Raw genomic sequence first — 27,894 nt, forward strand, 5'->3', positions numbered from 1 at the left:
GTTGGGATGATAACTTGCGTGGCAACTTACATATACTTCATGCCAAGGCCGAATCTATGGTGGCTGGCAAGGGGCCGACCCCCCAAAAATGGAAATTTTCATAGGTCTTTTAATTTTTACAAGATTTTAATTTAGTAAAAGGTAAAATTACACTTTGGCCCGCTCAAAATGATTAAATTTTGATTTAGTCCTTTAAAAATTATAAAGATATAAGCTATTAAATTGTGAAATTACATTTTAGCTCTCATAAGATTATACAACTTAATTTCGCCCCCACAAAAAGAAATCTGGTTTCGCCCCTACTTCATGCTGACACGACACCATTTGTTATATCATTAACAAATAATTTAAAATTATAAAATATTTAAAAATAAAAAATCAAAAAAATATATAAATAGTTCATAAATTTTTTTAAAAAAATAACAAAAATTGCATAAGGATTGCCATGCAAGCTACCATGTTTAAAAAATTAATGTTTTAGTCAGTATTTCAGCTAAAAACAGCAATTTGACTCTTTTTGAAATGTTGATAGTCAAATATGATTCTTTTTAAAAGATTGAGAGCTTAAAGAGGCCAATTTGATAAAAATGTAAAAATTAAGGACTAAATTTATTATTATGCCGACCAAATGCAATTAATAAACACGGAAGGGACCACAAAGAAAATTTATTATTTTTCAGAAAGAAAATTGGGGAAAATTCCGGAAATCATAATTAATAAGAAAAATTAATTCCTTGTTTCCAGACACTCCCTAAAATCCTCTCTGCACCAGAAAAAAAGATCGCACTACCCAACTCGAAACGAAAAGAATTTCAGAAATTAGGGTTTTGATTTACAATTCCCAAATTACATGTCAAGTTATGCTTTTTTAATGCAAATTATTAGAGTTCTTGAAATTAGGGCCTCATGTTGAGTTCCTACTGTTCTCACTCTTTCTCTCAGCGCCCAAACCTTGCTCCTGTCTTCAAATTTCAGGTTCCGAATCGACGTTGTACCTTTTCTTTAGCCCGAAGCTCCCGGATCTTTGAATCCAACTCCAAGCTAAAAAAGAACGTAAGTATATATGCATAAGCTTTTTTGTTGTTTGCATTTTGTTTTCTGTTACTTTAATTTCATTTTTATGTTAGAATTTTGGTTTTTGAGAATCTGAAGTTGAAAACTTGAAATGGGTTATGTTTGGTTACCAAGAAAATGGAGGAAACTTTAATTGGAATTGCATTATAGTTAGTTTTTGACCCTGAAGATGAATTATAGTTAGTTAGGTTCTTCTTGGTTGCTGAGAAAATGAGGGGAAAAAATTATGTATCAAGAAACTTGATTGATCTACTTAGGCCATGATGTAGAACGTTGGCAGCTTTATTAATCAGTTGAGGTTTAGAGTTCAATTGAGAATCTCGTTTATTGTGGTTTTTATTTCCGCAATCATGCTTCATATACTATTACTTTACAAGCATTTCTGGTTTTATTTATCTATTTTTTAATTTGCAGAAATGGAAGATTTCATGCTTTAGGCATGAGGGGTTCTCCCCAGAAAACCCAAAATCCGAGTATATTGAGCATTTCCTGCCCGAAGAATTAGTACAACCTGAGTTCAGTACGCCTAGTGCTCGCAAAAGAGATTGGAAATCAACTCTTCAGGAGGTAATATTTTCTTTTAATCGGTTCAGTTTAGTGGACCGCCGATCTTTATTTATTTACATGCCAGAATAGATGGTATGTTCAGTTTAATCTGCACGTCTGCTATCTATTATTGGCTACTCATTGAGTCTATTGCAATCAGCCTCTTCATAGGCTGGACAATCAATTTGTTAGCTAGAGTTTAGTCTGGGATAGGATTTGCGGGAGAAAATAGATGTTGCTCATTTGTGGACAATCGATCTTAACATGTATAATTCTGTTGATCCTACTTCTTTTGTATCAAGTAATTAAATCGGCAACATGACATTTACCCTTTACATTTTGGTCTCTCTTTTTTTTGGAACTCGAAATGAAATATTATTGTAGATAATATTATAGTTTTATGGGATATAAAATTTGAGTGTAGTGCAGAATTGTCTAGTATGTCAACATGTTTGCTGATCTCTTTTTTAAATTTTGTTGGGAACATGATGAAATTAGTTGGTTTGCAGGCTGCAGATGCTGTATTGAGTGCAGTGGGTAGCAGGTGGACTGTACCATGGACAGCAAAGACAATTCTGCAGGTTGGCTTGTTACTCTGTAGAAATATTTGGCATCTTGATTGTGCTTTTACCTTGTGTTGATGTTAAGCATGCTCTATCAATTAATTACTCAGATATAAGAGCTTAAGGTCCATGAACTCTATCAATGAACATCCTCTGGGGCGAAGCTGCCAACTGGGAGCTTCATCCCATAATGGATTCTTTTGAGCCTAAATGAATCTGGGAGAGAAGAGAAAATCAAGAGATCCTTAGGTTTAATACCTGCTGTTAGATCATAGCTGAACTGGGATAAATCTTTGCTTATTGTTTTACATCTAGTAATCGATGATTTATTTGTATAGGAGATTAGTATTGAAAATGAATTTGTGGAAGAATATTTCATAATAGGCTAAAATCAATCAAATCTGACACTATATTATTAGCATTTCATTATTTCAAGATTACAAACTATAATGATGGATTGAACTGAGGAATGGCCTCTTGTATGACAATCTCATTCAAACTTTGGATGAATTACAAACGTGTCAGTTAGTTGCATGATAATATTTTCTATGCTCACATAGGTTATGCTTCTCTGGGTAGCTGCTTTCTGGTTCATCGGGTCTTGGATGATTCCTTTTGCTGCTCACATGTCGGGGTTCAGCAAGGAATCTCTAACATTCAGAGGACAAGCCTTGTTCAGCCTTGTGACTGATGTAACCGAAGGTCTTGCTGGGATTGCGATACTCCACCGCTGTTTGTCTCAGTTTTATCCCCTTCCATCAGATTGGTTTAAATTTAGTTTGAGAGGGAAGTGGCTTTTCGATGTTATGCTAGGATGTCTCATGTTTCCTGCCATCAACCGATTATCACAGTTCAGCCTCAATTTATTACCCCTTATGCCATCTACACCCGTAACCCTTTCAAGTGTTGAGCAGTCAATTTTAGCAAGGGATCCAGTAGCCATGGCACTATATGCAATAGTAGTTTCGATTTGTGCTCCTGTATGGGAAGAAATAGTTTTCCGTGGTTTCCTACTCCCTTCATTGACCAGATACATGCCCGTTTGGTGTGCAATACTAGTCAGTTCAGTCGCCTTTGCTCTGGCACATTTTAATGTTCGGAGAATGTTGCCACTTATTTTCTTAGGAATGGTGATGGGTGTTGTTTTCGCACGGTCAAGGAATCTGTTACCATCCATGCTCCTCCATAGTCTCTGGAATGGCTTTGTGTTCTTGGATTTAATGAGATAACTGGCTTTGTTTTCTCATATCAGCTGTAATATAGGTTCATTCCTACAGAACCAAAAATACGTTCCAGGTCAATTTTCTGGGGCATGCTTTCTTTCTAGGCTTTCTAAGTGATTTCTCGATGATTGACAAGCGACTTCTTCGTATCTGCTACACAAATTGAATGCCTAGAAAACTTGTACAAGTCTCATCAACTGAGTGCTAACATGCATAATAGGACATTCAGTTAAATCCCAGCATAGCTTAAGAGAATTTGCCTTCACTGATTCTGTCTTGTCTTTGATTTTACCAGGAAACAGTAAAAAAGCAACAAAGAGAATGAAGATTATATATCTTGCATTTTGGCCAAATGCAAATCTTCCATCTTGGAATTGTAGAACTGCATGTTTTAATTTGTTAGGTAAGAAAAATTTTCTCATTCTTCATGGTGATATATATATATATACGGTAATTATTCTATATTCTTCTAGTGGAGTTTTCCGATTTCACAAAGTTATTATTATTATTTTAACTTTATCCTACAATCATATGTTATCGTTTCATTTGCTTATGGAGTTTTTTCATTGAACCAAAATTTTTCATAGATATATAATTTTTAAATTATATCCTACAACCATATCTCATTATTTTTAACCTTGCTTTTGGAGTTTTTCATTAAACCAAATAAATTTTCATAAATATATACTATATATATTTTTCTGGGTGTTTGAAATTCATAGCCAATAGCTAAAAACAATAGAAAACGGAATTGAGAACTCAATGTTTGGGATATATTGGATGTTTTATAATTTTATTTTGACGCCCACAGATTATTTATTTTGCCCGTACTTGAAAAATGATAGAGAAAATATATTCTAGTAAAATGCAGAGTATCAGGCCAGCAGGGTCTTCGCAAATGATAGAGAAAATAATTTATGCATATTAAATGTATGTAAAATATTTTTACACCAGCCGTGATATTGATGGAATATTGGCAGTCAAAGTAGAGGATTGGTAAGTTGACACTGTGGATTATTGGTATAATTCTTTTTTACTAACTTGGAAATAAAATTTTATATTATAAAAATAAGAATCAAACAGAATGTGGAATTCAATTTGCTTGGCACTAGTATCATTCTACAAGGTAATTTTAACCTATGGATTTGCTTTTATCAACATTACAAGTTAATGTTACTCCAAATTTACTTTTTTTTAATGGGCCTAATCTTCCCAATAATTCTCACATTGAGATTTAAACTTTTCTTTTTATTCAAGTTGGTCCTTTAACTGAATTAGGAATTTGTTACCACATTGTGGGTTGAACTTTTCTTTTGGTCCAAGTTTATCAATAAATTTGACAATTGTTTTCATACTAATGCCTGAACTATAAGATTTTCAAGAAAATATCAATAACTAACTTGAACCAAAAAAAAAAAAAAATCAAGCTCCCAATTTTAGAGTAATTGTTAAGTTCAAGTATCAAAAGTGATTTAACTTTTTTTTTTTGTGGTATATTTAGATTTTAGAGAGTCCTTCAAAGTTGCTTATATCTATATATGTATGATATTCAAGTATTGGATATGATTTTTCAAGAAAATGATGATCATCCACAAACACAAGGGAAATTGAGAGAATTTTGAACCCAATGTATAATGCACTAATCAACATGAAAAATGATAAAATATTATCACAAAAGGCTATCATTTGTAGAAAAAACAAGATTTAAAACAGGATCCCATATTCATCCGGTGACTATAAAACTAAAAAGTATAAATGAAGGGTTCTAATTGATATTAAAATGAAACATAACCTTCATAAAACAGAGCTACCGCATATGTATGTCAAAACCTAGCAACAGCAAACATCTCGGCCCGTAAATCTGATCCTTCTTTCCTTTCAACCGTCTCCTCGGAATCTTAGAAATTTTGCATCAAACACTGCATACTGCTTCTTAATCTCATGCATTGCTTTCTCAGCAAATGGATCAACCTTGTCCTCATATTTCTCGTATAGCACAAGAATCGTGTGAAGTAGTATGAAGACTGTTCGCAAAAAAAAAAACCCGAAACCCGAAACCTTTATAAGGTAAAAGGAGGGTGAAGACAACGGCAATACCTATATAGAAAAGTGTCAAGAAGTTGCACCAACTTCCTACCAGACAAGACCCACAAGCTAGCAATCACCTGAAAAACTCACAATGCCGTTAGGATATAATTAACGAGTAAACTAACAAGAGTTCAGGATAGTGGCAAATGCGTATCTAACCATTATATCACTATCTTAATTACGAGCTTCAGATGAATGAATTGCTTTATGCTCGACCAGAAAGGCAAATGACTAAGAAAACATACAGCGAGGAACTTCTTAAAATCTCTTCCTGATGCGATATCCTGCAAGACAGAAAAGTCACAGTTGATCTCGAACCTAAGCGCTTGAGCACACTCTAAAACAGGGTCTTTAGGTATTTGAACTTCAGGGATACGTGTTGGGGACCTATTCAGAACGATTTCAACAATAGCACAAACAAAAAGGATACCTGAATCCAAATATAACCTCAAAATCAGACGATAAAATCGGCGGCTTAGTAGCTTACTTGTGGATGAAGGTAGTAACATTTGACCACAAGAAAAGTAATGCAAGTGTAAGCATCAACAAGTGACCCACTAGAGGGAGAAGGTTGTATTCCAGCAATTCCCGAGGGCTCCTGCTGATGCCTTTTTGTTCCTCCATAGGAAAAGGTCAGCCGCTATTACACATACACACAATTTCATCACATGAGTATGTATAGCACAATTAAAGAAAAAAAAAAGAGGCAAAGGGTAATAATTACTGATAATGATCACCTAAGTATCAAACTAGTATCGTTAAGAAAGGTTATTAATAATCAGTACCAACAGGAGTCACCCAGCTATTAGTAGATTTCTTTTAAGGTCATCCAACTATAAAAAATTACAAAATGATCACCCTACTATAAGTATTTTTATTTCTTCTTTAGTCACCCAACTATGAAATGGTCAGAAAGAAAAATAAAACTGCCAAAAACAAATTACATTATTACACAGAGGGTTAGATCTTTTAGAATTAAGACTAAATTGACACAATATATAAATATTGAGGGTTAAAGTTACTATTATATAAATTTTTTAAAAGCTGCTATTGTCAGCTGGTGACAAAAATATTGAATATATGCCGTGACCATTATGCAACTACAATAGTTAGGTGACTAAAAAGAAATTTGCGAATAGTTGCACGACTACTAATATAATTTACCCAAAAAACCCAAAAAATAATCACAGAAATCCTAAACCCTAACTTCAAATATTCATGCTAAAACGGATAATAAAATATCAAAAACCATAAATTAAGCACAAGTAGCATTAATCAAAGCAAAAATCCAAGCTCGACCTTAGCCAGGTCTAACTCTTCAATGACCACAAAAAATATTTCAAAAAAAAAAAGAGAAATTTAAGAAATGAAAAAAAAAAGTTTTTGCAACATACATTTGCCTCCAACAAAAACATGGTGGACGGGTCTTTCTCTCCCAAAGAGACGAAACACCTTGTATTAGACCGACGTTTTTGATGGCTTATCGTCATCGGAATCAGACGATGAATCATGGCCGTGGATCTTCTCTGCTATCTTCTCCATCAACGATTCCTCGTGCTCCGCCATTTTCTTTTGAACCCCAATGTTCTAAAACCCTTACTACTAATTGTGAAAAACGTTTGAAGATTGAAAACCCCCCAAAGTTCAAAAAAGAAAAACGAAAATCTGGAGAAATAATTTTGAGTGTTGTTATTTTTTACTAACGAGCTCAGCTCAGCTCCATTTTGTGATAAAATAGTTTTAATCTGGACCGTTTATAACAGGAAGATTTTGATCTGGACCGTTGATAGCCCGTGGGCTTGTAAAAAAACCGGGAAAGATAAACGAATGAGACGTACGTTTTTATAGGTTCGAGGATTCACGGCAGTTTTATTTTTGACAAACTAATAAACCAATAATATTGCACCACGTGGAGTTCCATAAGCCGTTGGATTTGTATTATACCCATTTAAATTTTAAAGTCATTTCTTGTTCAGAGTCTTTAACTTTATTATTAAGCCAAAATCTTTTTGATTATGTAGGAAAATTAGTTGATATATTATTACCGAAGTTTTTAAACTCCGTAAATAAGGTTTTAAGAATGAAACGTATCTCGTTTAATTCACTAACAATACATAAAATTATATCTATTAACTAATATTTTTAATTCAAATGCATATGAAAAATTGTTAAAATTACTATTTAAAAGTTTAGTAAATAATTTGATATTCAAGTTTGATATTTTTTTAATACGGTACTTGTTTTACTTTTTGGTTTAATATAATAGTTGTGTTTGATAAAAGTTATACGTGTTGTTACTTGACGTTAATGGTATAAATATTTTAGTGTTTAATTGAGTTTTATGGTTGATTTGATAAAATTCATAATTAACTAATAATATTAACAATTAACTTTCATCAATCAACCTTAAAAGCAAAAAAAAAAAATCACGGTCATCCGTCGCATTTAACAAATTAAATCAATTCACAATTAGGACCAAATTTATTCTATTAACAAAATAATGAGAATCCAACCCTAATAATATTAGCAATTAACTTTTATCAAATCAATCCTAAAATTTGAATCGAGACACTAAAAAGTAAACATTGTTTTCTTTGGGTGTCAATATGTATAACTCTTTTTCAAATAAATAATACAAGTATCATATTAAATTTTTTTTGTCAAACTCGGGTATCAAATAAACCTTATACCAGACCAACAAATATTAGGTGCAATATTAAGTTACATTGCACTCTTACGGATAGAACTTAAGTTTGAATTTTAGAGACAATATTATTAAGAATAGCAACTACAAACTCCGAAAAGATGAATTTTCATGAACCGTAAAACAGATATAAAATATACATATTTTAATTAAAAAAAAAAACCAATCTTTTGACACTTAAGAAGCCTGCACGACTTTCATGCATGTCCTAGTTTATTTAAAATAAGCCATGGAATAAAATCTCTCCGATATTATGATAAAGACATGGTTGTGTGTTTACACAAAATCCTGTACCAGAAACACAAATCTGGTTTGTTTGAAGAAAATAATAAAGTTTTTTGTTTGGTTTTTAGATTCTGGGTTGTCTTAATTGGCTCACATTGGAATATTTTTCGTACCTTTGCTTATCCAATTATTAAATTTCATAAACAATGGCTTCCAATTCTGGTTTTAGGAAAAACCATCACAAAAATTAAAAATTAATGGAAGAAAAGAACAGAAGATGAGGTAATAGAAGTCTAGGTTGGCCCATTGTAAAACAGTTCAGTTCATACTGTAAAATTGTAATAATAATAAAACCCTTTTGGATTTATACATAAATGAATGACGGTGATTGAGTTTTAGCTTAATTAGTATGGATATTGTTGTTAATATCAGAATATGCGAGTTCGAGTATTATCTTCTTATTTATGTGTTAGGGAGGAATCATGAATAATTCTAGACATTATTTCAAAAAAGTCAGAGATGACCAAAATCTCGACAGTAATTATAATTTAATTATATAATTGTTGCCTTTTAATGCTAAATAAAAAAATCAAATGACCAAACACCCTTGACCAAACGGCTGACTGAATTGCTGGAAAAACAAGATGCCAACTCACCACACTCGCCGTATACTATTTTGTTTTTATTTATTTGACGTCAAGGGAAAGCACCATGACAAACACCAGTGCCGATGATACCCTATCAATTCCGGAATCTCACATTTCCCATGACTAACAACAGTGAATTTTTAAACAACATGTGATTAAATTAATCAAATATTTCCCATCAAGATTTTTCTCTGGAAAAAGAGTCATTGACAGGTAAAAGAATTTGTCTCTTTCCACAATTTGCACAAAAATATTAAAACAAATTTCAAATATTTTATACACTTATTTATACTCTACTATCTACCTTATAAATATACTTTCCTGTCACCATGTTTGTTCCAACATATATGTAAGAATGTCTTTTTTCATGAAATCTTCATCAAGATCGGTACATGAAGAACGACGTTGGTCGGCCGAGTTACCGACGACCCAAAGTGATCTATGCATGTCGCTAACGGTGTGGAGAAAATCGCTTGTAATGAGCTGTAACGGATTCACCGTGATTAATTCCGATGGTAATGTAGTTTATCGAGTCGAAACTTACATAGGACAACGCCCTAAAGAACTTGTTCTTATGGATGGGGTTGGAAAATCCATACTGACAATGCGACGTAACAAGGTACTATAATTTTCATACCTTTCATGTTTCTTCGACTCTTTATTTTTTTTTATTGAAATTTAAGGGGATTAATTTATCTTTTTTTTATGAACAGAACCTTAGATTCTTGGATACTTGGTTTATCTATGGTGGGGAAATAGGTGCTCATTGTATATCAACAAAACGATCAGAGGAGCAACCGATTTTCTACGTAAAGAAATGTATTAACATCTTACATAACAACCCTAATGTACTAGCATACGTATATCGGGGCCGGTCAACGGACGAAAAGTACGTTTATATGATCGAAGGATCCTATTCGCATAGATCGTGTAAAGTGGTGAATGAGGCAAAGAAAGTGGTGGCTGAGATTAAGAGAAAAGATGCAATAATTGGAGGTGTTTCTTTTGGTGTAGAGGTTTTTATGTTGATTGTAGAGGCTGGATTTGATCCTGGTTTGGCAATGGCTTTGGTTCTTTTGTTGGATCAAATGTTTTCTTAGGTTTTCCAGTTTTTGTTTTTGTTTACGTCACAAGTAATTCATATTTTCGACCCAAAGTTGCATATCCAATTATTAGCTATTACTCTAATTTTTATATATATATATATATATATTTATTTTTAGATAAAATTACAATAAAAGTTCCTTGGAATCAGATTCTATTTTACCCCTTACACTAGAAAATGGATAAATCAATCAGTTAAAATTTTATCTAGTTTTACTATTAAAAATAGTGTAACTAATAAGATAACTAAACAAATGATACATGACATATCACATTCAGACACACAAAGACCAATTCTTAACTAAAATGAATAAAATTTTTTATTTTTCAACTTAAAGTATAGAAACTAGTTTACCATTTTTCGTATAAAAAATAATTTGACTCTTAATATAAAAACTTTTATGATACTTTTACCTACACTTGTAACTGTAAAGTTGAAATATAAGTATGAAATATAATTATTAGAATGTAAAGGACATGAACTTGAACTACGTAAATATGAATGTGGATAAGATCCTTCAAATAAATAGAAGTTCAAAAAATGGAACAATACTCCCATCAAACACATACTGGAAGATGAAAAGCTAAAGTGTGAGAAACTGAAATTTCTATTGCCTCAACAATTGCTCTAAAATATACAAGGCAAAGAATTCCCTTGCAGTATCTCTACAAACTATCACTTGGATGTTACTATTGTAACATTTTGTTTTTCCCTTTCCAGCCATAGCACAACTATTTCATTCCCACCTACATCGCGATATATATACAAATAAACCAGGAACACCGGTTTAACCTCGTACAGAGGTCGATAAATTTTGCAATAGTTGTTGAATGCAAACTTCGACATCGAGAAAAAGAAAAAGACAACAACTTTTCATTAATCAAGCCTATCTCTTCCCCTCTTCCAGTCTACGGACATTAGTTTCCGCAACTTATGTTGACTGTTGCAAGGCTTATCTAAAACCGTAGGTGGAAGATTCGTACATGGTGGCTTTACTACATTGGCAGTGGTATGCCGTATTTCACTTACTGATTTGCCAGGCGATGATCTACTTGATCTAGGAGTAGACCAAGCTATGGGTCCTTTTCTAACACCGTTTATGTGGTTGAGATCCTTCTTATTCTCAACTACAGAGAGCTTAGGCCTTTTCGAGAGGATTAACTGGTCCGTGTCACATCTCACCAGTTTTTCAGATCCCAATAAAGAAGAGGGTGTTGCATATATCTCGTCCGGTTTCTCAATTGATTTTGTCTTACGAGCTTTCATGGCCTTTTGTGAAGGCTTCTTCGGCCACCTTGTAATACCATCCGGGTTTTGCCTCAAGGGTTTAGTCGCAATGTCACACAATGTTCGAGCTGCAGCCAATATTCTTGGACAGTGCCCGACTATCAACAAAAAGAGAACAATAAATAAGAAATGACAAACAACCGAAATGGCAATAAATTTGTATACATTAAATTAACCAAAATGACCTATATTTCATCCTAAAGTAACTTGGTTCTAAGAATCTAAGGCTAGATAACCAGAACCAGAACAGGTAGATCAGATTCCACTTCGAAAGATTCTATAACTCAGTTCTTTATCCCAGAATGAAAAAAAATTGCTAAAAAGAAGGGATATACATGCTCGGATTCGGTCTGGCAGGACTCCGAAGAAGAATCATGTGAAACAAGTAACTTGATCCAGAAAATAAGTTACCCTTGGAAAACCATACAAAAAGACTTCTAGAAAAATCAGTATATCTATAGACAGGGAAAGACCAAGAAGCTACCCTTCGGGAAAGTACCTTGAGGAAGATTAAAAGCCTTGGAATAAGTCGTAAGAGGTGATGCACCCTGTTCACATAAACGGAGATTACAAGATGATGATGCTATTTCACCTTCCAAACTACTGCACTTTGGAAGTGAAGGGATTAGGCTTGGATCATAGGCAAGTGACTCCAAGTTGGTAAAACATCCAGTTGCAGTCCCAGGCGAACTGGAAGTATTTGGTATTTTTACCCATCGCCCTTGGCACATGCTCTTATTTGATAAAAGCTTAACCGCATCAGGATTGGTTCTGCACCCATTAATAGTATGTGACCAAGGAAATGGTGGCAAGCTAGCTCGGCGGAGTATTTGCTTGCCTGGACGAGCGTCAGAATTATTCCTTGTGGATGAAGGCTTGGTCGCATCTAGAAGTAGAGAGTCCAGATCTTTTGGTGGAGGCAATGCCAAGCGCTCCAGAATATCTTTCGGTTGACACAACAAAAAATCTGGAGGACTGGAAGGCATTTCGGGCTTGCCGGATGAATCCTGGGTTTGGAACAAGATTAAAGTACAAAGTTAATAACTTGTCAGCGCCTATAAAGATTTAAAAACAAAAATAAAACACCCTTCCCAGATGGACCTAAGACTTCAAGGTATAATAACAGGGTGTTCCAGAGCATGCACAGTGTTTTTAATCAAGTATCAACAGGTGTCAATTTTTTTACTTCATTTATAATTGATATCAGGACTAATCATATAAGATTTTAGCTCAAAACGCACCTTGTCACATGGTGATGGGTCTACAGAATAGGTGTCTTCTTTATCACCATTAGCACTACATGCTGGAATAGAAACAGAGCTCAGTGGACACAAGGGCATTTTCTTGTGGGAAGAACTGTCCATATCTGTAACGTTTTGGGACTGAACCCTTCGAAGTGGAAGAACGGAGAACACCTTTTTAACAGAATGTACAAAATTTTCAGTTGTGTTAGTTGCTTTCCTACCCTTCTCGATGCCTAAAATGGGATGCTCATATATGCCATCAAGGAGTTCATTTAATGATAAATCCTCAACAAGCTCGGTGACATCATGAATATCATCAGACTTCAGACCATATAATCCTGAAATTGATGCCGAAAGGTGAATCATGCAAAAAAAAGAAACATACAACCAGTAGCTAATTTTAACTAAATGCATAGATTATATCACATAACCAGTCACCCACAAATTGGTGACCGCTCATATGAAACCTAGCATAATTCTTTTAAAAAAATGCATGTTAACAAAACCCTTTTGGTAAAAATGACATACCAAGGAAGTTGTTTCCTCCGGAGGCCATAGTAAAGCTCGCAAAACCTGCCTTCTTGGAGAAAGAATCAAATTTCGGCTTCATAGGGACTTTGAAATTTTTCCTGTCACCTCGCTTGCCACTAAAGCTGTTCTTTTGTCTCGACATTTGTGTTTTATCTGGATTGTATTTTACAAAAAAGGAGCAAACAGACAATCAGCATAATCTCCAGCAAACTGCACAGGCAATCCAGATTCTACTTTTAAATTTCTCTCTCTAATATTATTGTCTTCAGTACTTTTAAAACATTATTCTCATAAGACTTGTTTTCCCCAGGATGCCGGGGGCAATCAAAATGATTGCATGATACACACATGCATAGGTTAAAACAAGGATACTTGCCAACACTGTAATTTCAAGCTAAATAAAATTAGTTACTATACCAAATATTTTACTCCAAGAATTCCAACTACAAGAACAGGAGCCACTTATGCAGAAACTAAACATGAAAAGAAACAAGAGCATAAAAAGAAGCAGACAAGCTCTAAGAAGGCAATTAACTAGACTGACTGAAATCTAGATTAAATTAATCTACTATTTCCAAACAGGGGAAGAAAAGGTACAACCTGGAAAGTTAGATTTTGTAGTATAACACCCTAGCTTATCATTTATGTCCTTTATGTCATCAACTCCAGTTGAAATGATAGTGTCTTCTAGTTGACTAAAACGTGCTTTCTTAGAATATCCACTACTATTACTCAGCATTTTTCCAGCTTTTCTTGGTGTGTTAACATCATCGTGACCCGGATTTGGTAAGGGGCAACCGTTGCCCCTGTGGTCATGCAGCTGAGACAATTCTTCCATCTGACATCTGGGCAGCTGACTACATGCCTTTAAAGTTCAGCATAAGGAATCTTCCTCTATGAAGCCAACTTCAAAGCAATAAAAATGCCAGTCCCATCTACAAAATCAGATCTTGTTAGAATAGATTTCAAAGAAGAATTTAAGAAGAAAACATTACACACTAATGATCAACAATTTGTAAATAGAGAAGTTGGGATAAGATTCCAACCATGTAAACGCTATGAGCGAAATACAATAACCATAATCAATTAATGTAATGCAAGAGTAACTTACGTAAAGTATTACACCAAGAAAACAACATTCTAAAATTAGCAGCACATTTCCCACCACATAAATAGCTACTAGTGTATCACAACATACAGTTTCCTTTTGGAAAAAATAACATCATAATCAAAGACATTTCTCTGAATGAGAATGTGCTGTTTTCCAGTGTTAGTTTGAGGGGGGAAAGGAAGGGTTAATTTAGGGTTATCTTTTGTATGTGTGAGAGTTTGATATGATATCATAAGGAGACTGGTAGTGATCATGAATGGGAGGACCACCAGGCAAGTTCAACTGATCAAGGCTCAGAGAAGGCAACTTTGTGCTGCCTCCAAGGAAAGCTTATATTATTTTCCTCCCATCAAGATTAGTAGTATAATATTTTCCTCCTTTAGAAAAAAAGAAAAGAACTTAGTAGATACAAGCTCATGTAATTGGTTGTCAACCCCTTTTGGGTGCATTTTCTCTGCTTTATTAAGAGCAATTTAGTTTATTTTAATCATTGAGAAGGAACATTAATGGTTGCAATCATTTACAAATTTATACCAAAGTTTCTCTCTTTGTAATAAAATTATTGATCTGAACTTTAAAAGATTCTATTAGCTTGGATGAAGTAATAAATAAACTGACAACGAAACAAATAACAGAAAGGTTGTGAAATTTAAAGCGTTTTGAAGTTAAGGCTGCTACTCAAATGGCCATTGGAAATACATTGTTCGAGATAACAACCAAAATACTTCCACTATGAAACCCTAAGAATCAAATCATAGATCCTGCTTTACTGACTGATTTATAACAAATTTCCAGAACGATTACATGAGGTTTCATGCCTTAGAAACACTGCATATATCTTAGTAACCTAAAGAAATCAATTAAATTTCGGCGCGTTTTCAATTCTAATTTTACAAAAATTTAGCATTTCTCAACTAAGAAACCAAAAACATCTTTAGACACATCAAACAAAGCAAAACAAAACAGTCAGTCAAACAAAACCATGTAAATCAACATACACACACCTATTATCAAATCTGAAAAGAGTTGCGTTGCCGACTTACCTACCAAAGGAGTTGTATCACGACAGTCGTTGGCCGGAGGCGGTGACCTAACACGGGAGAGAAATAAGGAGGCTCCGGCGGCGAACAAGCCGGTGGAAATGGAAGACAACAAAGCAGCTATGGTTGAGAAAAAGAGGAGCAAGGAGGCGCGGGTGGGAGATGGAGGGGGAGAGAGAAATTAGGTTAGGGATTAGGATTTTTCAAGTATATATAAATTATGGGTAAAATAGTAAATTAAAGTAAAAACAAATTTAAATTTAAAACACGTATTAATCTGAATCTCATATAATTTGTTGAAATTTTTAAAGCCAATTTATTGTTGATTACGACATTACCAAAAGAATAGGTTAAATTTTGCTGTTAGTCCCTATATTTTATGAAAGTTTCGGACTCAACCTCAGTACTTTAATTTGTTCATTTTAAGTCCTTGTACATTTTGAATTTTAAAATTTCAGTCCTTATCAAACAATAATTGTTAAATGCACTAAGCTAAGTTTTGTTATTTCCAAAACCTGATGTGGCAAATATATTACTCATACGAACAAATAAAAAGTTAGTTAATAGATTTAATTGTATTAAGATCGAAATTTTGAAATTCAAAAAATATAGCGACTAAGATGGGACTAATAGCAGAATTTAACCAAACAGATTTTAGCTGCTACCATTTGGTCAGGACTAAATTTCAAGATTCAAAAAGTATAATAACTAAAATTAATTCAAAAAATACAGTGACTAAATTTGATCAAATTAAAGTATATGTACTAAGTCAATAACTTATGCAAATAACAAGGTCTAAAAGCAGAATTTGTCCATTCAAATGCACTAGAGATGATCATGGGTTGGGCTACCTGGCCCTCACGAAAAATGAGAGGGTTCGGGTAAAAATATAGGCCCGAAATATGGGTTTGGGTAAAAAAATGAGGCCCGTTTAAAAAACTAGCCGGACCTGGGGTAAAAATTATATTTTTTTATTTTTAATCAAATATATATTAAATATATACTTTTTTGGTGTTGTAAATTTTAATATGGGCCGGGCTCAGGCTTAGCAATTTTCTTTCGGGCCGGACTTGGATAAATTTTTATGCCCATATTTCGAGCTGGGCCTAGAAAACGGGCCTAAATTTTTGTCTGGGCCCGAACCCAACCCGACCCGACCCATAATCACCTCTAATATGCACTCGCAAGTGCTCAAAGATTTATATGTAATTGTGATGTATTAAAAAATAATCATTTTAAATTATATTGATATGCTATTTTTTATTCAATAAATATATATATATTTATAGTCAAATTCATGTAATATAAATATGTTTTACGTCAAACCGAAAATTGGTACGGTAAAATATTATTTATAGTTTAAGAAATTAATTAAAATATTTGAATTCTAATGACCAACTAGAATTTAGTTCGTAGTCTGGTGATGTAATTGGAACCGCCAATTCTTATAAAAATATGAAGTTAGGTTAATTATTCTTTATACCGCTAAAGAAATTTTTACACTTTATAAGTAATATTTAAAAGGATAATGTGTGTCTTATCTATATATTTTAAAAATAATTTTAATTTCATTACAATATCTAGTATTGTAAACACGAACTAATTGAACCACTAACTATAAATAATAAATGGATTAACAAATGTCATTTGTGTAATGACATGTCAGCTTGTTATTTTCACATATTAATCATTAAAAATTCAATTAATAGATTCACAAATATCATTTGTGTCAAGATTGAAATTTCAAAATTCAAAAAGTATAGGAATTTAAAATGATTCAATTGGAGAATATAGACTAAATCTATAATTGTATGCATAATACAGGAGCAGTAATTAAATTTAACCAAGTCAGGACTAAAATTTTATAATTCAAAAAGCATAAGGACTAAAATTGACTAATTCAAAAAACATAGGGACTAAAATTGAGCAAATTAAAGAACAAGGACTAATTCCAAAACTTTCATAAAGTACAGAGACTAATAGAAAATTTTTACCAATAAATTTCCGTGAACAATTTTTTAACCAAACCCGGATCCGACATTTTGGATCCCGCCAAAATGATGAGCCTCACAGCATTACTGCTGAGGATTATCCCGCCACTGATCAAAGGGTACCCAAGCTACATTCCACGAAGGTCGAAGCCATGGCTGAAATCGAAGTTCGAAGAGCAAAAGCTGAAGCCGATGATAATGCCACTAAATTGCTATGATGTCTGGCTGTTGAGGTACGAGGATTTGGCAATGAAATTGACTTCGTTTGATTGATATATATATATATATATATATACATACATATATGATCTTTTGAATATGCTCCATTATAATTAAAATTGTTTTTTAAAGTATGGGTCTGAACAGACTTTTTATGGGTTTTTTAAAGTATGGGTCTGAACAGACTTTTTATGGGTTTGATACAGATTCATTAATTGTGTATTATAGTGTATCGTATTTACTCCTATTAGATTACTTTCTTACTGTTTCTTTTATGTTTCTATACTTGATCAAGTTTGTAGACGATGGTTACCCAAATTACCATGGTGAATTTGATAATGCAGGTGCCCTGACGAGCGTGTATGTTTTGGGTTTAAGTCCATTAGGATATATTCAATTTTTTTTATAAAAGTTTTCTTAGAAGATCGTATTCTCGTACCCATTCAATTGGTGCCACTGAGGGAAAGAGATTCAACCATTTAGTACCAAGATTTCTTTTGCCATTGATGACTGCTTTGAACCAATATCCCCTACAAATCCCCTTCACTTACCAAGTTTTTGCAGGTTTTCAAACACCCCCATTTTCCTTGGTTCACTGTAACATTGGTAATGGGCTAGGCAAATGTTTATGTTGTTTAACTTCTGGTTTTGTTCTGTTGTTTCATTTCATAAGTTTTAAGCTTGTCTTGTTTTTGTTCCCTCCCAAGTTTCAAATTCGGGTTCTTTTCTACTGATACTTTTGTTGATTTACGACGAGCAATAGGCTCAATTGCAGCTTAACTGAATTTCCAGCATGTAAGCTGATCAATTATTTTCAGGGAGGTTGGACATGATGGGGTGGATCAACCAGAAAATGGGTCTGAATGCATGACGGATTCAACCTGCTTCAAGTCATTTTCAATCTACAGGGTAATTTGGATGATGAAATTTCATGCTGCTCACATGATATAGCACTACCTGTTTGATCTCTTGAGGGGCATGGCATGGCTGGTTAATTTCTATCTGTTTTTGTTGTCCATCTTAGATGCATTGCCAAATCAAATGAATAGATGCCTGTTGTATCGAGGAATCGATAAGTGCATATGATACTACTGCATTAGATCAAAGCTATGATGTCTTTGATTCTCTGATAGCAGGCAGTGAATATAACATAGAAAACTCTGTATATCCCTATATCCTATCTCGCCCTCAAAGAGGATTGTATGTGCAGATGCACCTTTCTTGCATATTCATGCATGTGCCGGAAAACCCTATTTGACAATGTCTTCTCTTTCTTACTAGGTGATATATCGTATGATGATCTCAATCCTAGTCTGTAAAGAGAAATGCTAAACAACTTATGCTATATGCCTCACTTTGAACCTCTCACGTTGCTTTCTGTTTGTATTTGACGAGAGAAATGGACTCGGGTTTATGATATTGTTGTTTTCATTTGGGATTAGCATTAGGAAGAATGTTGTTTTTCTTCTATTTAGATTAAAAAAGCTCAGCCTTCGCAATACAGTTCATTTTAAGTGTGACTCGTATGCGAGGTAGGTTCAAAGATCGGAACTTGTTGGCACCTGCAAAGAGATGGTGGAAGGGAGTGCCAGTTTACCTGTGATAGGTGGAGAATCAGTGTAAGGAGGAAGGACAGGGAGAAGGAGGATGCTCTAGAGTTGATGTGTAATATTACCAGGGAGAAAAGTTGATATTTGGTCCCGCGTGCACTCAGGCTTATATATATAGAGGGGCCACCCTTGTCTTATAGTGCCACGTAACCAACAGTACAGTGTTCTGCACGGTTGTGCGGGTTAGCCAGGTGGCAGTGCTGTTGCATGTTAGTTGTCGTCATATTGTGTACTGTGTAATTTTACTTTGACTTTCTCGCCCTTAGGGTCATACATGGTGGTTATGCTTTAGTTGTTTTAGCAAGTGCCGCGTAACGGACCGCCTATAGGTCGACTTAGACATCCTTCCAAGTGAAGAGTTGCTTGCGAGCCGTCCCTTGTGAAGTGTCATCCGCTGACCATCCAACAACTTAGGACGTGAAATAAAATGTTACATTTCAACTTTTGGTGTTTTTGTTTGAATTTGATTCATTCTTTTATCTCAAAGTTTTCACACTAAAATTCATGAAATACATGACTACCATGAAATTCACGTGATTATTTAATAAAGTTTGGTGAGAGTTACACTCAAATTTTAAAAAATATTATTTTGTTGCATGTAATTGCCCGTCCTAACACGAAAGCTACAAAGCTAATAATACTATGATGTTACAATTGGACAACTCAGGTTTGAGAATGTTCCCTCAAGTCAAAACTAGCAGACATAAAAAACCATTTTCAGAAACTCTATCTGGCTGGCAATTCATCTATGATTCTATTTATATTAAATTACATCATTGCACGCTCAAATAAAAAATAATTTGTGTTAATATATATTTATGAGTTATTTTGGGTTTATAAGTTTAATTTTAAAAATATAATAATATTTATTTTTTAAAATATTTTTAATCATTTCTAATTGAATTAATGAGTTATTTTTTTATTAATTTTTTATATTAATTCAATTAAATATTTAAATATAATTGTTGATTCACAGTACTAATGGGTCAAGATGGAGAGAAAAATCGTGTTCTAGTTCAGGAGTATAGAAGAAAATGATCATAAAAAATGAAGCGTTTTTAATACCGTCCCCTGATCATGAAGATGAGCTCCTTTTTAGTATTGGATCATGGGTATAATGAGTCGGATTCGAGTTGAATTATTTTTATTATAATTGTATATAGTGGCATTTTGAGTGGGAGCATCCACTATAATAAAACTAGAAAAAGTACTCATATTATGCTTCGACCATTTCAAAGATTGGGTTAGGAATTATATTAGCTTTTAAAATCATCAATTAAGTCAGCATCCCACGCGTTTTAGTTTTAATAAATAAATAAAATCCAAGTCAAACTTATGGTTGGTATACTAATTTGAGTTTATTGAGTTTTGGCTTGATTCGATTTTTATTGATAAATTTTGTTTAAATTTAGGTTTGAAAAAAATATTGAGTTTTTATTAAAATTTAGATGATAATTAGATCAAACATAAATAATTAAGGGTGAGTTTGGTTTAATTCAATTAGGTGTTTTGGATTTATCGAACTGTTTATATTATTTAGTTTAATTTAGTTCAGTTGTCGATTTTTATATTAATTTTATGTTTTAGAGTTTTTATTTGTTTTAACAAAATGAACTTTACTTTTATGAGTTTTAGATATTATTATTATTATCTTACTTTGTTTCAAAAGTATTTAAAAATATATATGATATTTATATTTTTTAACCTAAAATTTAATCATATAATTAATATGGTTTAATTTTATTAGACTCAAGAAATTAAATAATAAAACAAAACTCACCATCTAAATCAACTCATTGAGTCAAAAGCAGGACAAGAAAATAAGCCGACCGGCCACTCCACATGTTGCATGTATTACAGTAGCAGATAAGAAATTTCAAAGCTACTGTTTAAGGAATCTGCCTTAAAATAGGAAAACTACAAATCCAGAAGAAGTAAAACCACGTGGATCGAATCCCACACTCGAATCAAGCTCGATGAACGAAATTCCTCCATGCCACTTTATATGCCCCACCACTAATTGTTTGACATGTGGATTAATGAATATTGAGTAAATTAATAGAATTTTTTAAATCCAACCAAGCTCAATTGAACATTTATTTTTAAGATCAAATTCGACTCAAGATATAATTAAGTTTAAGATTAATAATATGTATTAAGGATAATAATTAAATTTAATAATATAAAATATAAAAAAGCTAACTAGCTAGCAAACCATTTGAATATCAAATATTATTAAGTTTGAATTTAATTCGACCGATAACTCGATTCAATAATTACCGAATTAAATTTAATTTTTTTCAAATCAAATACGTTGTGAATATTTCATTTACATCTCTAATCACAATTACCATGCTGAGTGTTGGTAAAAAAACTAAATAAACACAAGTCATTGCGTATGTCATAACCCTTTCAACCAGTACCTCAATGCTGATCTATAATGAAATGATGTTCAATTTATGTATAAAAAAGAGTTCCAAAGCGAGTTGAATTATTATAGTGAAAGGGGCCACAGCCATTGCAGGTAAGCAGATTGAGACATGGTACTGAATCTGAATATTGATCCAACATTATTAAAAGATTCTCAAAACTGTCCAAGTGAAACTGAAAGTCGGTAGCTCTTATAAATTTCAATTCCTAATTAATATATTGTCGGTGATCACTGTCGGATTAGCTAATGTAACAGTTGGCCTCCCTTATGTCGGATTGTCGGTATGCTTACTGCAAAATATATATACTCTTTTGTGGTTTACAGCCTAATGCTCTCAGTGTTGATTCCACTAATCTTTCATTTTATAATTTGTCGTTGTCGTTGAACTCGTCATGTTTTTGTACAAAAGCAAAGTAATTAACATGAATTAATGAAGATAATCCACATGTCTGGGACGACAGTAACATGGACCTGTGTCTACTTTGTAGCATTTGGTTCTGAATACTGAAATATGATTTTTGAAAAATTCTCATATTTATATCTAACATGCATTCATTTTCAGTGTTTACACTTTGAGTTCAAAAATGGTTCCATGTGTAACATATGAAAAATGGAAGAAAAATGTGGTCGGAGAAGACGACAAGTTTTACCATGCAAAGTTTAGTGTAATTTGTGATCGCGTTGTTTGTTGAATTTTTGATGCAATCCCATAATTAACTAGTCTATACTGTAATTCTTTTTGATTATTAACCTATACATAATTAGGGGTATTTAAACGGCTGATTTGATTAATACTCGAAATGTAAAAATGTTTTAACTGTTAAACAAATTTAAATTGTTTTTCAAATATATTAACTAAATCGAAATATTTCAATTAGTTCTCTTAACCCAATTTAACCAAAATTTATATTTTTTGTCTTTTAATTAAAATAAGTATAACACATAAAAATAGTTCTTTTTTTAATAGTTCAAAAACTTCAATAACAGATAAAGACATTAGAAACACTACATAAATCATAAAAATTAATAACTAAACAAAAGTTAATAATTATATATATTATATATTATTTATTTCGGTTAAATACCTGATTTCGAACTGAATTAACCGATAACTGAAATTTCAAAAAATTCATTAGTCGACATCCGACTGAACTAAATTAAACCACATACTGATTATTGATTAACCAAATTAAGTCGATTCGACTAATTAATTTGATTTAATCCAACTATAAACACTACTATACTTAAAGTGTCATAATTAGTGAAGTAAATATGATAATTTAAAACATTGATCAGACCATCTGTGTCACCTAATTTATTTGTCTTTTTTAAAAGACAATTGCAAAATTTTATTTAATTGGTCGGAAACCAAATCACATATTCTTGTCAGAACATACTGGTACTCTTCCTCTTTCATAAAAAAAAACACACTATAAATAAGCCTTGCAGGCAAGCACACACTACCATCAAACAAAGCAAAACCCACAAAAAAAACTCAAAGATCTTAAATCTCTCTCAATACTAATCCACTTCATTTTTTGATCTAAAGATTCCTTTTTTCGAGATGGCAGCCATATCCAAGATTGCAACAGGTAATGGCCATGGTGAAAACTCAGCTTATTTCGATGGGTGGAAAGCATACGAAACCAATCCTTTTCATCCTACTGATAGACCCGATGGTGTTATTCAAATGGGATTAGCTGAGAATCAAGTAAGTTGAAAAAAAAAATACTCCATTTATTTATAACTGTGTCTGTCTTTTTGAGATCGACTCATAACTTTTTTGCTCTTTGAACTCTTCAGCTTTGCTTTGATTTCATTGAAAAATGGCTAATGGAACATCCAGAAGCTTCCATATGTACTGCAGAAGGTGTTAGCAAATTCAAAGAGACAGCTCTTTTCCAGGATTATCATGGAATCCCTGAGTTCAGACAAGTATGGGAAATTTTTTATCATAATGTGTTTGTGTTTTTGTTTCTGTGTGTTGATTTATTGATTAACTTTGTGTACTTATACACCAGGCTGTAGCAAAATTTATGGGGAAAGTGAGAGGAGATAGAGTAAAATTCGATCCGGACCGGATTGTTATGAGCGGCGGAGCCACTGGAGCTCATGAAATGGTTGCCTTTTGTTTGGCGGATCCCGGTGAAGCTTTTCTGGTTCCCACTCCTTATTATCCAGGGTATGCATTGCATTTTTTTTTTATATATTTTCTTTTCGGGTGTATTCGAGTTCGGGTTTTAAATAAATTCCATTCATTTACAGATTCGATCGGGACTTAAGGTGGCGAACTGGAGTCGAGCTTGTTCCTGTCGTTTGTGACAGTGCCAACGATTTCAAGGTCACCATTGATTCTTTACAATCTGCATACCATAAAGCACAAGAAGCTAACATCAAAATCAAAGGTTTGCTCATAACAAATCCATCTAATCCATTAGGAACATTCATGGATAAGGACACATTGAAGAACATCATAAACTTCGTAAACGAAAAGAACATCCATTTAATCGGCGACGAAATCTACGCGGCCACAGTTTTCATGGAACCCGAATTCGTTAGTATATCAGAAGTCATCGAAGAAGTTGAATGCAACCGTGATTTGATCCATATTGTTTACAGTCTTTCGAAAGACATGGGATTCCCCGGATTCCGAGTTGGCATTGTGTATTCCTACAACGATACGGTCACGAGCTGTGCACGTAAAATGTCGAGTTTTGGATTAGTATCGTCGCAAACACAACATTTGATCGCGACGATGCTGTCTAACGATGAATTCATCGATAATTTTGTCGCAGAAAGTAGAGAACGGTTGTTCAAACGGCACAAATATTTCACTTGGACCCTTTCACAAATCGGGATTTGTTCATTGAAAAGCAATGCTGGGTTGTTTATATGGATGGATCTACGTAAACTCTTGAAAGAGAAAACATTCGAAGCCGAAATGGATTTATGGCGAGTCATCATCGATGAAGTTAAGCTCAACGTTTCGCCGGGATCGTCGTTCCATTGTCACGAACCGGGTTGGTTTAGGGTTTGCTTTGCTAACATGGATGATTACTCCATGGAAATTGCTTTGTCGAGGATTAGGAACTTCATGGTTAAGAACAATGAGACCATGGTTCCACCACGTAACAAATTATGCAGACGAACTAGCCTTAAACTCAGCTTATCCCGAAGCTTATCTCGGAAAATGGATGATTTCATTATGTCGCCAAGTATCATGTCTCCTCAATCACCTCTCGTCCAAGCCCGAACTTAAACCGGAGGTGCCACCGAGCTTAAACCGGGATCCAAAGGAACCTTTTTCTTTTTTTATACAAGGATTAGATATCACTATTCTTTTCCATGGAGATAACCCATACAAGATCCTTTTCTGGTGGGACTCCATGGGTTAATGTGCAAAATAAAGGACTATAATTTCTTGTATTTGTGTTGATAATATTCATGGATAACATATTGTATTTTTCTTATTAAACATAATATTTTTGCGCTGCATTGAAACTTTGGATGTTGAGTAATTTGGTTCTTCTCAAAAAATTCGAAATAATTTAACCTCCGCCAATTTTGAAAGTGAACTATTAAGGATAATTAAAAACGAAAATCCATGTTTTATATCAATTGTACATGATTTTGATTGGTTTAATAATAAATTAAACTCTCAATGTTTATATATGCTATCAATTTGGTCTTAATTTTAAAAATTTATCTAGCAAAAGTATAAAATTAAAAAAATCTAAAGATTTGAAAAAGAATATGTAAAAAACTTTAACTTCAAAAAAAAAAATAAGTAGAATGTGTAAACTTTGAGGACTAAATTTATTATTATACCAATAAAAATTATGTAAATTTGATGAAAATGAAGTTAAGTTAATTACCCATTTTCAAAGCGAACTTTGTAAAGTGTAGTGGGTCGATTTTCGAACATAGCCCATCAAAAGTTGCCCAATTGAGGGGTTTGATGTGTTGCCCAATGGGCCCCCGCCTTGTGTTTGACTGAAACAATTAGAAAGCCCATTTTTAATTGAAAAAAAGGGGTTTGTTTATATGCTCAGGTGGCAGCATACTAACATACCCAGGGTTGAGTAACAAAAGCTGAAAAATAAAAAATCTCATTTAAATTGAGGTGTTTCAACCGTTTATGGAATGCGAATTTAAAAATCGGGTCTATTCAAAACTGAATTGAAATCTATTTTTATTTAATATATAATTAATTTAAATTTTTTATTAAATAAATATAAATATTTTATATCTAAAATAGTGAAAATAATTTAAAAGTTCTTGAAAATTTATTTTTTAAAAAATATTTATGAAATTTTTTTTAAATAATATTCAGAAGTCATAAAACAAATATCATTTTATTAAAATAAATCTAAAAACTCAAAATTAAAAATTAATTTGAAAAACCAAGAATCGAACCAAAGTACCAAACTAAACCAAATAATAATTGACGGTTAAAAAAATCCAAATTATTTTGACCAACGCGAACTAATATCACCTCTAAGCATGCCTATAACTATAAGCATTAGGACATTGCTTCAAGTGAGACTGTACGCAATGTTCATCTACTCGTATACATAATGAGGTACTTACCCACTACATCTTTAGGTATTCAAGCTTTCATCGAGATAATATCCAAGAGCAATGTCAAAAAATTTGAAGGGTCGGAATTGAATCAAATAATCTTTGGGGCTTAAACAAGCAAATTTACCAAACAAAAGGCGATGAAGACTCTTGCTTACCCTTGATAATATTGAACTTATTGAGGAAACCGTTACTTTCAAATGAATGTCAACTTGTGAACTGTTTCACCCCTAAATAAAATCTTTTATTTCTCTAGAGAGAGAATATTAGAAGGTGACAACTCTAGTGGAGCATCTAAATGGAGAGTCACATATGATTATATATCAAACCTGACACAAGCATGTAAAAAGAGATAATGTTGTTTTCATGCCATGAAAGGACAGTTTGTGAACATATAGACAAATAAAGCAAAAGGCTATTAACAATAATAATAATAATATATAATCCAACTCTATTTCAAGATGTTTCTTTTTCACATCGTGGATACCCAGCTAGGGTTTTTCGTACACAAAGAAAACGTGCCTTTCAAACACAACGTTGGTAATTTATTATTTTTAAAACAATTTTAAATAATAGTAAGTAAAAACTTAAAGCCAAGGTTGATGGAAAGCTGTACTGTAATTTCATTTCCAGCTATCACTATATAAAGTCGACCATATTCGTCCCAATATCTTCGTCTTCCTCTCTCTTCTTTTATCACACAACACAACAAAAAAGAATTTTAATGGGGTTTCCAGTAGGATTCTCAGCGGTTCTCTTCCCAAAGCTACTTATCCCTTCATTAACTCTCCTCCTTTACCTTCGCGATTTCATTTCCGCTCTCTTCCTTTTCCTGGGTCTCCCCGATTTCCTCGAACCCCACATTCCCCCGACTCACACGGCGGACACCGGCGTTCCCGCCGCGCGCCACCGAGATACCTCGATCACCGCTCTCCTGTTACGGGAATTACTACCCGTCGTCAAGTTCTCTCACCTCGTGGACCCGCCGGACAGTTGCGCTGTCTGTTTTTACGACTTCGAAAGGGAGGATGAGACCAGACGGCTAATGAATTGTCGGCATGTATTCCACCGGAGCTGTTTGGATCGTTGGATGGGGTATGATCGGAAAACATGTCCACTTTGTAGAATGAGCTTCGTTCCCGATGATATGGAAGAGACGTTTAATGAAAGGCTTTGGGCTGCTGCTTCCATCCCTGAATCGTTTGATGATTATTGATTCTTCTCAATTTTGCAAAATGGGGACTTTTGTTATATAATTATTTTTATGTATATAAAGTTTAAACGTCAAAAGATCCACGAAATTACAAAAATGAAAAAAAAAAATGAAGTTGCTGATCAGTTTTATTTTTGCATACCCTTCCTTTCTTTCCTTTTTTAATTATTTTTAATTATAATAATAGGGTGAATCTAACTTAAATTTAGACCATACTTGAGGCGATAAATACATTTAATTATTAAGCTATCACATTGATTCTACCCTTTTTTAATATTCATATATATTTAAGCATATATATAATATTCACGAAATGACTTTTGAAATTCATATGTGTTAAATTGAAGAATAAATTAAAAACTAATGTGTATGGCAAAACAATCAGATAATTACACATAGTGTGGCATGTCTTATGTGTACCTCATTCTGACGTACATGCACCATTTTACATAAATAGAAAT

The 27,894-nt window shown here is 33.3% G+C and overlaps 5 protein-coding genes, 1 long non-coding RNA gene and 1 pseudogene across 7 annotated transcripts; 5 read left to right on the forward strand and 2 right to left on the reverse strand.

Moving 5' to 3' along the window:
• The first annotated feature begins 709 nt into the window (after positions 1-709).
• LOC105801926 (uncharacterized) lies at positions 710-3,827 on the forward strand. The gene is made up of 4 exons (XM_012633283.2): positions 710-1,053; positions 1,489-1,641; positions 2,130-2,201; positions 2,744-3,827. The coding sequence occupies exons 1-4, from the start codon at positions 907-909 to the stop codon at positions 3,410-3,412; spliced, it is 1,041 nt and encodes a 346-aa protein (XP_012488737.1). The 5' UTR covers positions 710-906; the 3' UTR covers positions 3,413-3,827.
• A 1,186-nt stretch (positions 3,828-5,013) lies between these two features.
• Positions 5,014-7,286, reverse strand: LOC105801924 (reticulon-like protein B3; annotated as a pseudogene).
• A 2,121-nt stretch (positions 7,287-9,407) lies between these two features.
• Positions 9,408-10,258, forward strand: LOC105801923 (protein LURP-one-related 17). Its single transcript, XM_012633280.2, has 2 exons — positions 9,408-9,689; positions 9,784-10,258. The coding sequence occupies exons 1-2, from the start codon at positions 9,426-9,428 to the stop codon at positions 10,168-10,170; spliced, it is 651 nt and encodes a 216-aa protein (XP_012488734.1). The 5' UTR covers positions 9,408-9,425; the 3' UTR covers positions 10,171-10,258.
• A 405-nt stretch (positions 10,259-10,663) lies between these two features.
• LOC105801922 (uncharacterized) lies at positions 10,664-15,578 on the reverse strand. Of its 2 annotated transcripts, none has more exons than XM_052623996.1 (6): positions 15,396-15,578; positions 13,838-14,172; positions 13,235-13,390; positions 12,704-13,044; positions 11,962-12,469; positions 10,664-11,560 (listed from the first exon to the last, which is right to left on the reverse strand). In XM_052623996.1, the coding sequence occupies exons 2-6, from the start codon at positions 14,073-14,075 to the stop codon at positions 11,052-11,054; spliced, it is 1,752 nt and encodes a 583-aa protein (XP_052479956.1). In that variant the 5' UTR covers positions 14,076-14,172; positions 15,396-15,578; the 3' UTR covers positions 10,664-11,051. The 2 variants fall into 2 exon arrangements, with proteins under 2 accessions (XP_052479956.1, XP_012488733.1); XM_012633279.2 differs by having other exon boundaries at positions 15,392-15,578.
• A 1,874-nt stretch (positions 15,579-17,452) lies between these two features.
• Positions 17,453-18,943, forward strand: LOC105801921 (uncharacterized). The gene is made up of 2 exons (XR_008191321.1): positions 17,453-17,612; positions 18,417-18,943. It is a non-coding gene; the product is annotated as an uncharacterized LOC105801921 (long non-coding RNA).
• Positions 18,944-23,120: 4,177 nt separating this feature from the next.
• LOC105801920 (1-aminocyclopropane-1-carboxylate synthase) lies at positions 23,121-25,140 on the forward strand. The gene is made up of 4 exons (XM_012633275.2): positions 23,121-23,350; positions 23,443-23,574; positions 23,661-23,821; positions 23,905-25,140. Exons 1-4 carry the CDS (start codon positions 23,204-23,206, stop codon positions 24,896-24,898), a joined length of 1,434 nt encoding a protein of 477 aa, XP_012488729.1. The 5' UTR covers positions 23,121-23,203; the 3' UTR covers positions 24,899-25,140.
• A 1,757-nt stretch (positions 25,141-26,897) lies between these two features.
• Positions 26,898-27,572, forward strand: LOC105801415 (brassinosteroid-responsive RING protein 1). The gene has a single exon (XM_012632718.2). It carries the CDS (start codon positions 26,945-26,947, stop codon positions 27,434-27,436), a length of 492 nt encoding a protein of 163 aa, XP_012488172.1. The 5' UTR covers positions 26,898-26,944; the 3' UTR covers positions 27,437-27,572.
• Positions 27,573-27,894: the final 322 nt, after the last annotated feature.

This window comes from Gossypium raimondii, chromosome 11, assembly GCF_025698545.1.
Source record: "Gossypium raimondii isolate GPD5lz chromosome 11, ASM2569854v1, whole genome shotgun sequence".
Taxonomy (NCBI): domain Eukaryota; kingdom Viridiplantae; phylum Streptophyta; class Magnoliopsida; order Malvales; family Malvaceae; genus Gossypium; species Gossypium raimondii.

What these genes read in the sequence shown, in the direction of transcription:
- LOC105801926 (XM_012633283.2), top strand. Translation starts at nt 907, where the DNA reads ATGTTGAGTTCCTACTGTTCTCACTCTTTCTCTCAGCGCCCAAACCTT. An exon ending in ACTCCAAGCTAAAAAAGAAC is followed by an intron (nt 1,054 to 1,488) that starts GTAAGTATATAT and finishes TTTAATTTGCAG; the next exon opens with AAATGGAAGATTTCATGCTT. An exon ending in CAGCAAAGACAATTCTGCAG is followed by an intron (nt 2,202 to 2,743) that starts GTTGGCTTGTTA and finishes ATGCTCACATAG; the next exon opens with GTTATGCTTCTCTGGGTAGC.
- LOC105801923 (XM_012633280.2), top strand. Translation starts at nt 9,426, where the DNA reads ATGTCTTTTTTCATGAAATCTTCATCAAGATCGGTACATGAAGAACGA. An exon ending in TGACAATGCGACGTAACAAG is followed by an intron (nt 9,690 to 9,783) that starts GTACTATAATTT and finishes TTTTATGAACAG; the next exon opens with AACCTTAGATTCTTGGATAC.
- LOC105801922 (XM_052623996.1), bottom strand. Translation starts at nt 14,075, where the DNA reads ATGGAAGAATTGTCTCAGCTGCATGACCACAGGGGCAACGGTTGCCCC. An exon ending in TACAAAATCTAACTTTCCAG is followed by an intron (nt 13,391 to 13,837) that starts GTTGTACCTTTT and finishes AATACAATCCAG; the next exon opens with ATAAAACACAAATGTCGAGA. An exon ending in CGGAGGAAACAACTTCCTTG is followed by an intron (nt 13,045 to 13,234) that starts GTATGTCATTTT and finishes CATCAATTTCAG; the next exon opens with GATTATATGGTCTGAAGTCT.
- LOC105801920 (XM_012633275.2), top strand. Translation starts at nt 23,204, where the DNA reads ATGGCAGCCATATCCAAGATTGCAACAGGTAATGGCCATGGTGAAAAC. An exon ending in GAATCCCTGAGTTCAGACAA is followed by an intron (nt 23,575 to 23,660) that starts GTATGGGAAATT and finishes CTTATACACCAG; the next exon opens with GCTGTAGCAAAATTTATGGG. An exon ending in CCCACTCCTTATTATCCAGG is followed by an intron (nt 23,822 to 23,904) that starts GTATGCATTGCA and finishes ATTCATTTACAG; the next exon opens with ATTCGATCGGGACTTAAGGT.
- LOC105801415 (XM_012632718.2), top strand. Translation starts at nt 26,945, where the DNA reads ATGGGGTTTCCAGTAGGATTCTCAGCGGTTCTCTTCCCAAAGCTACTT.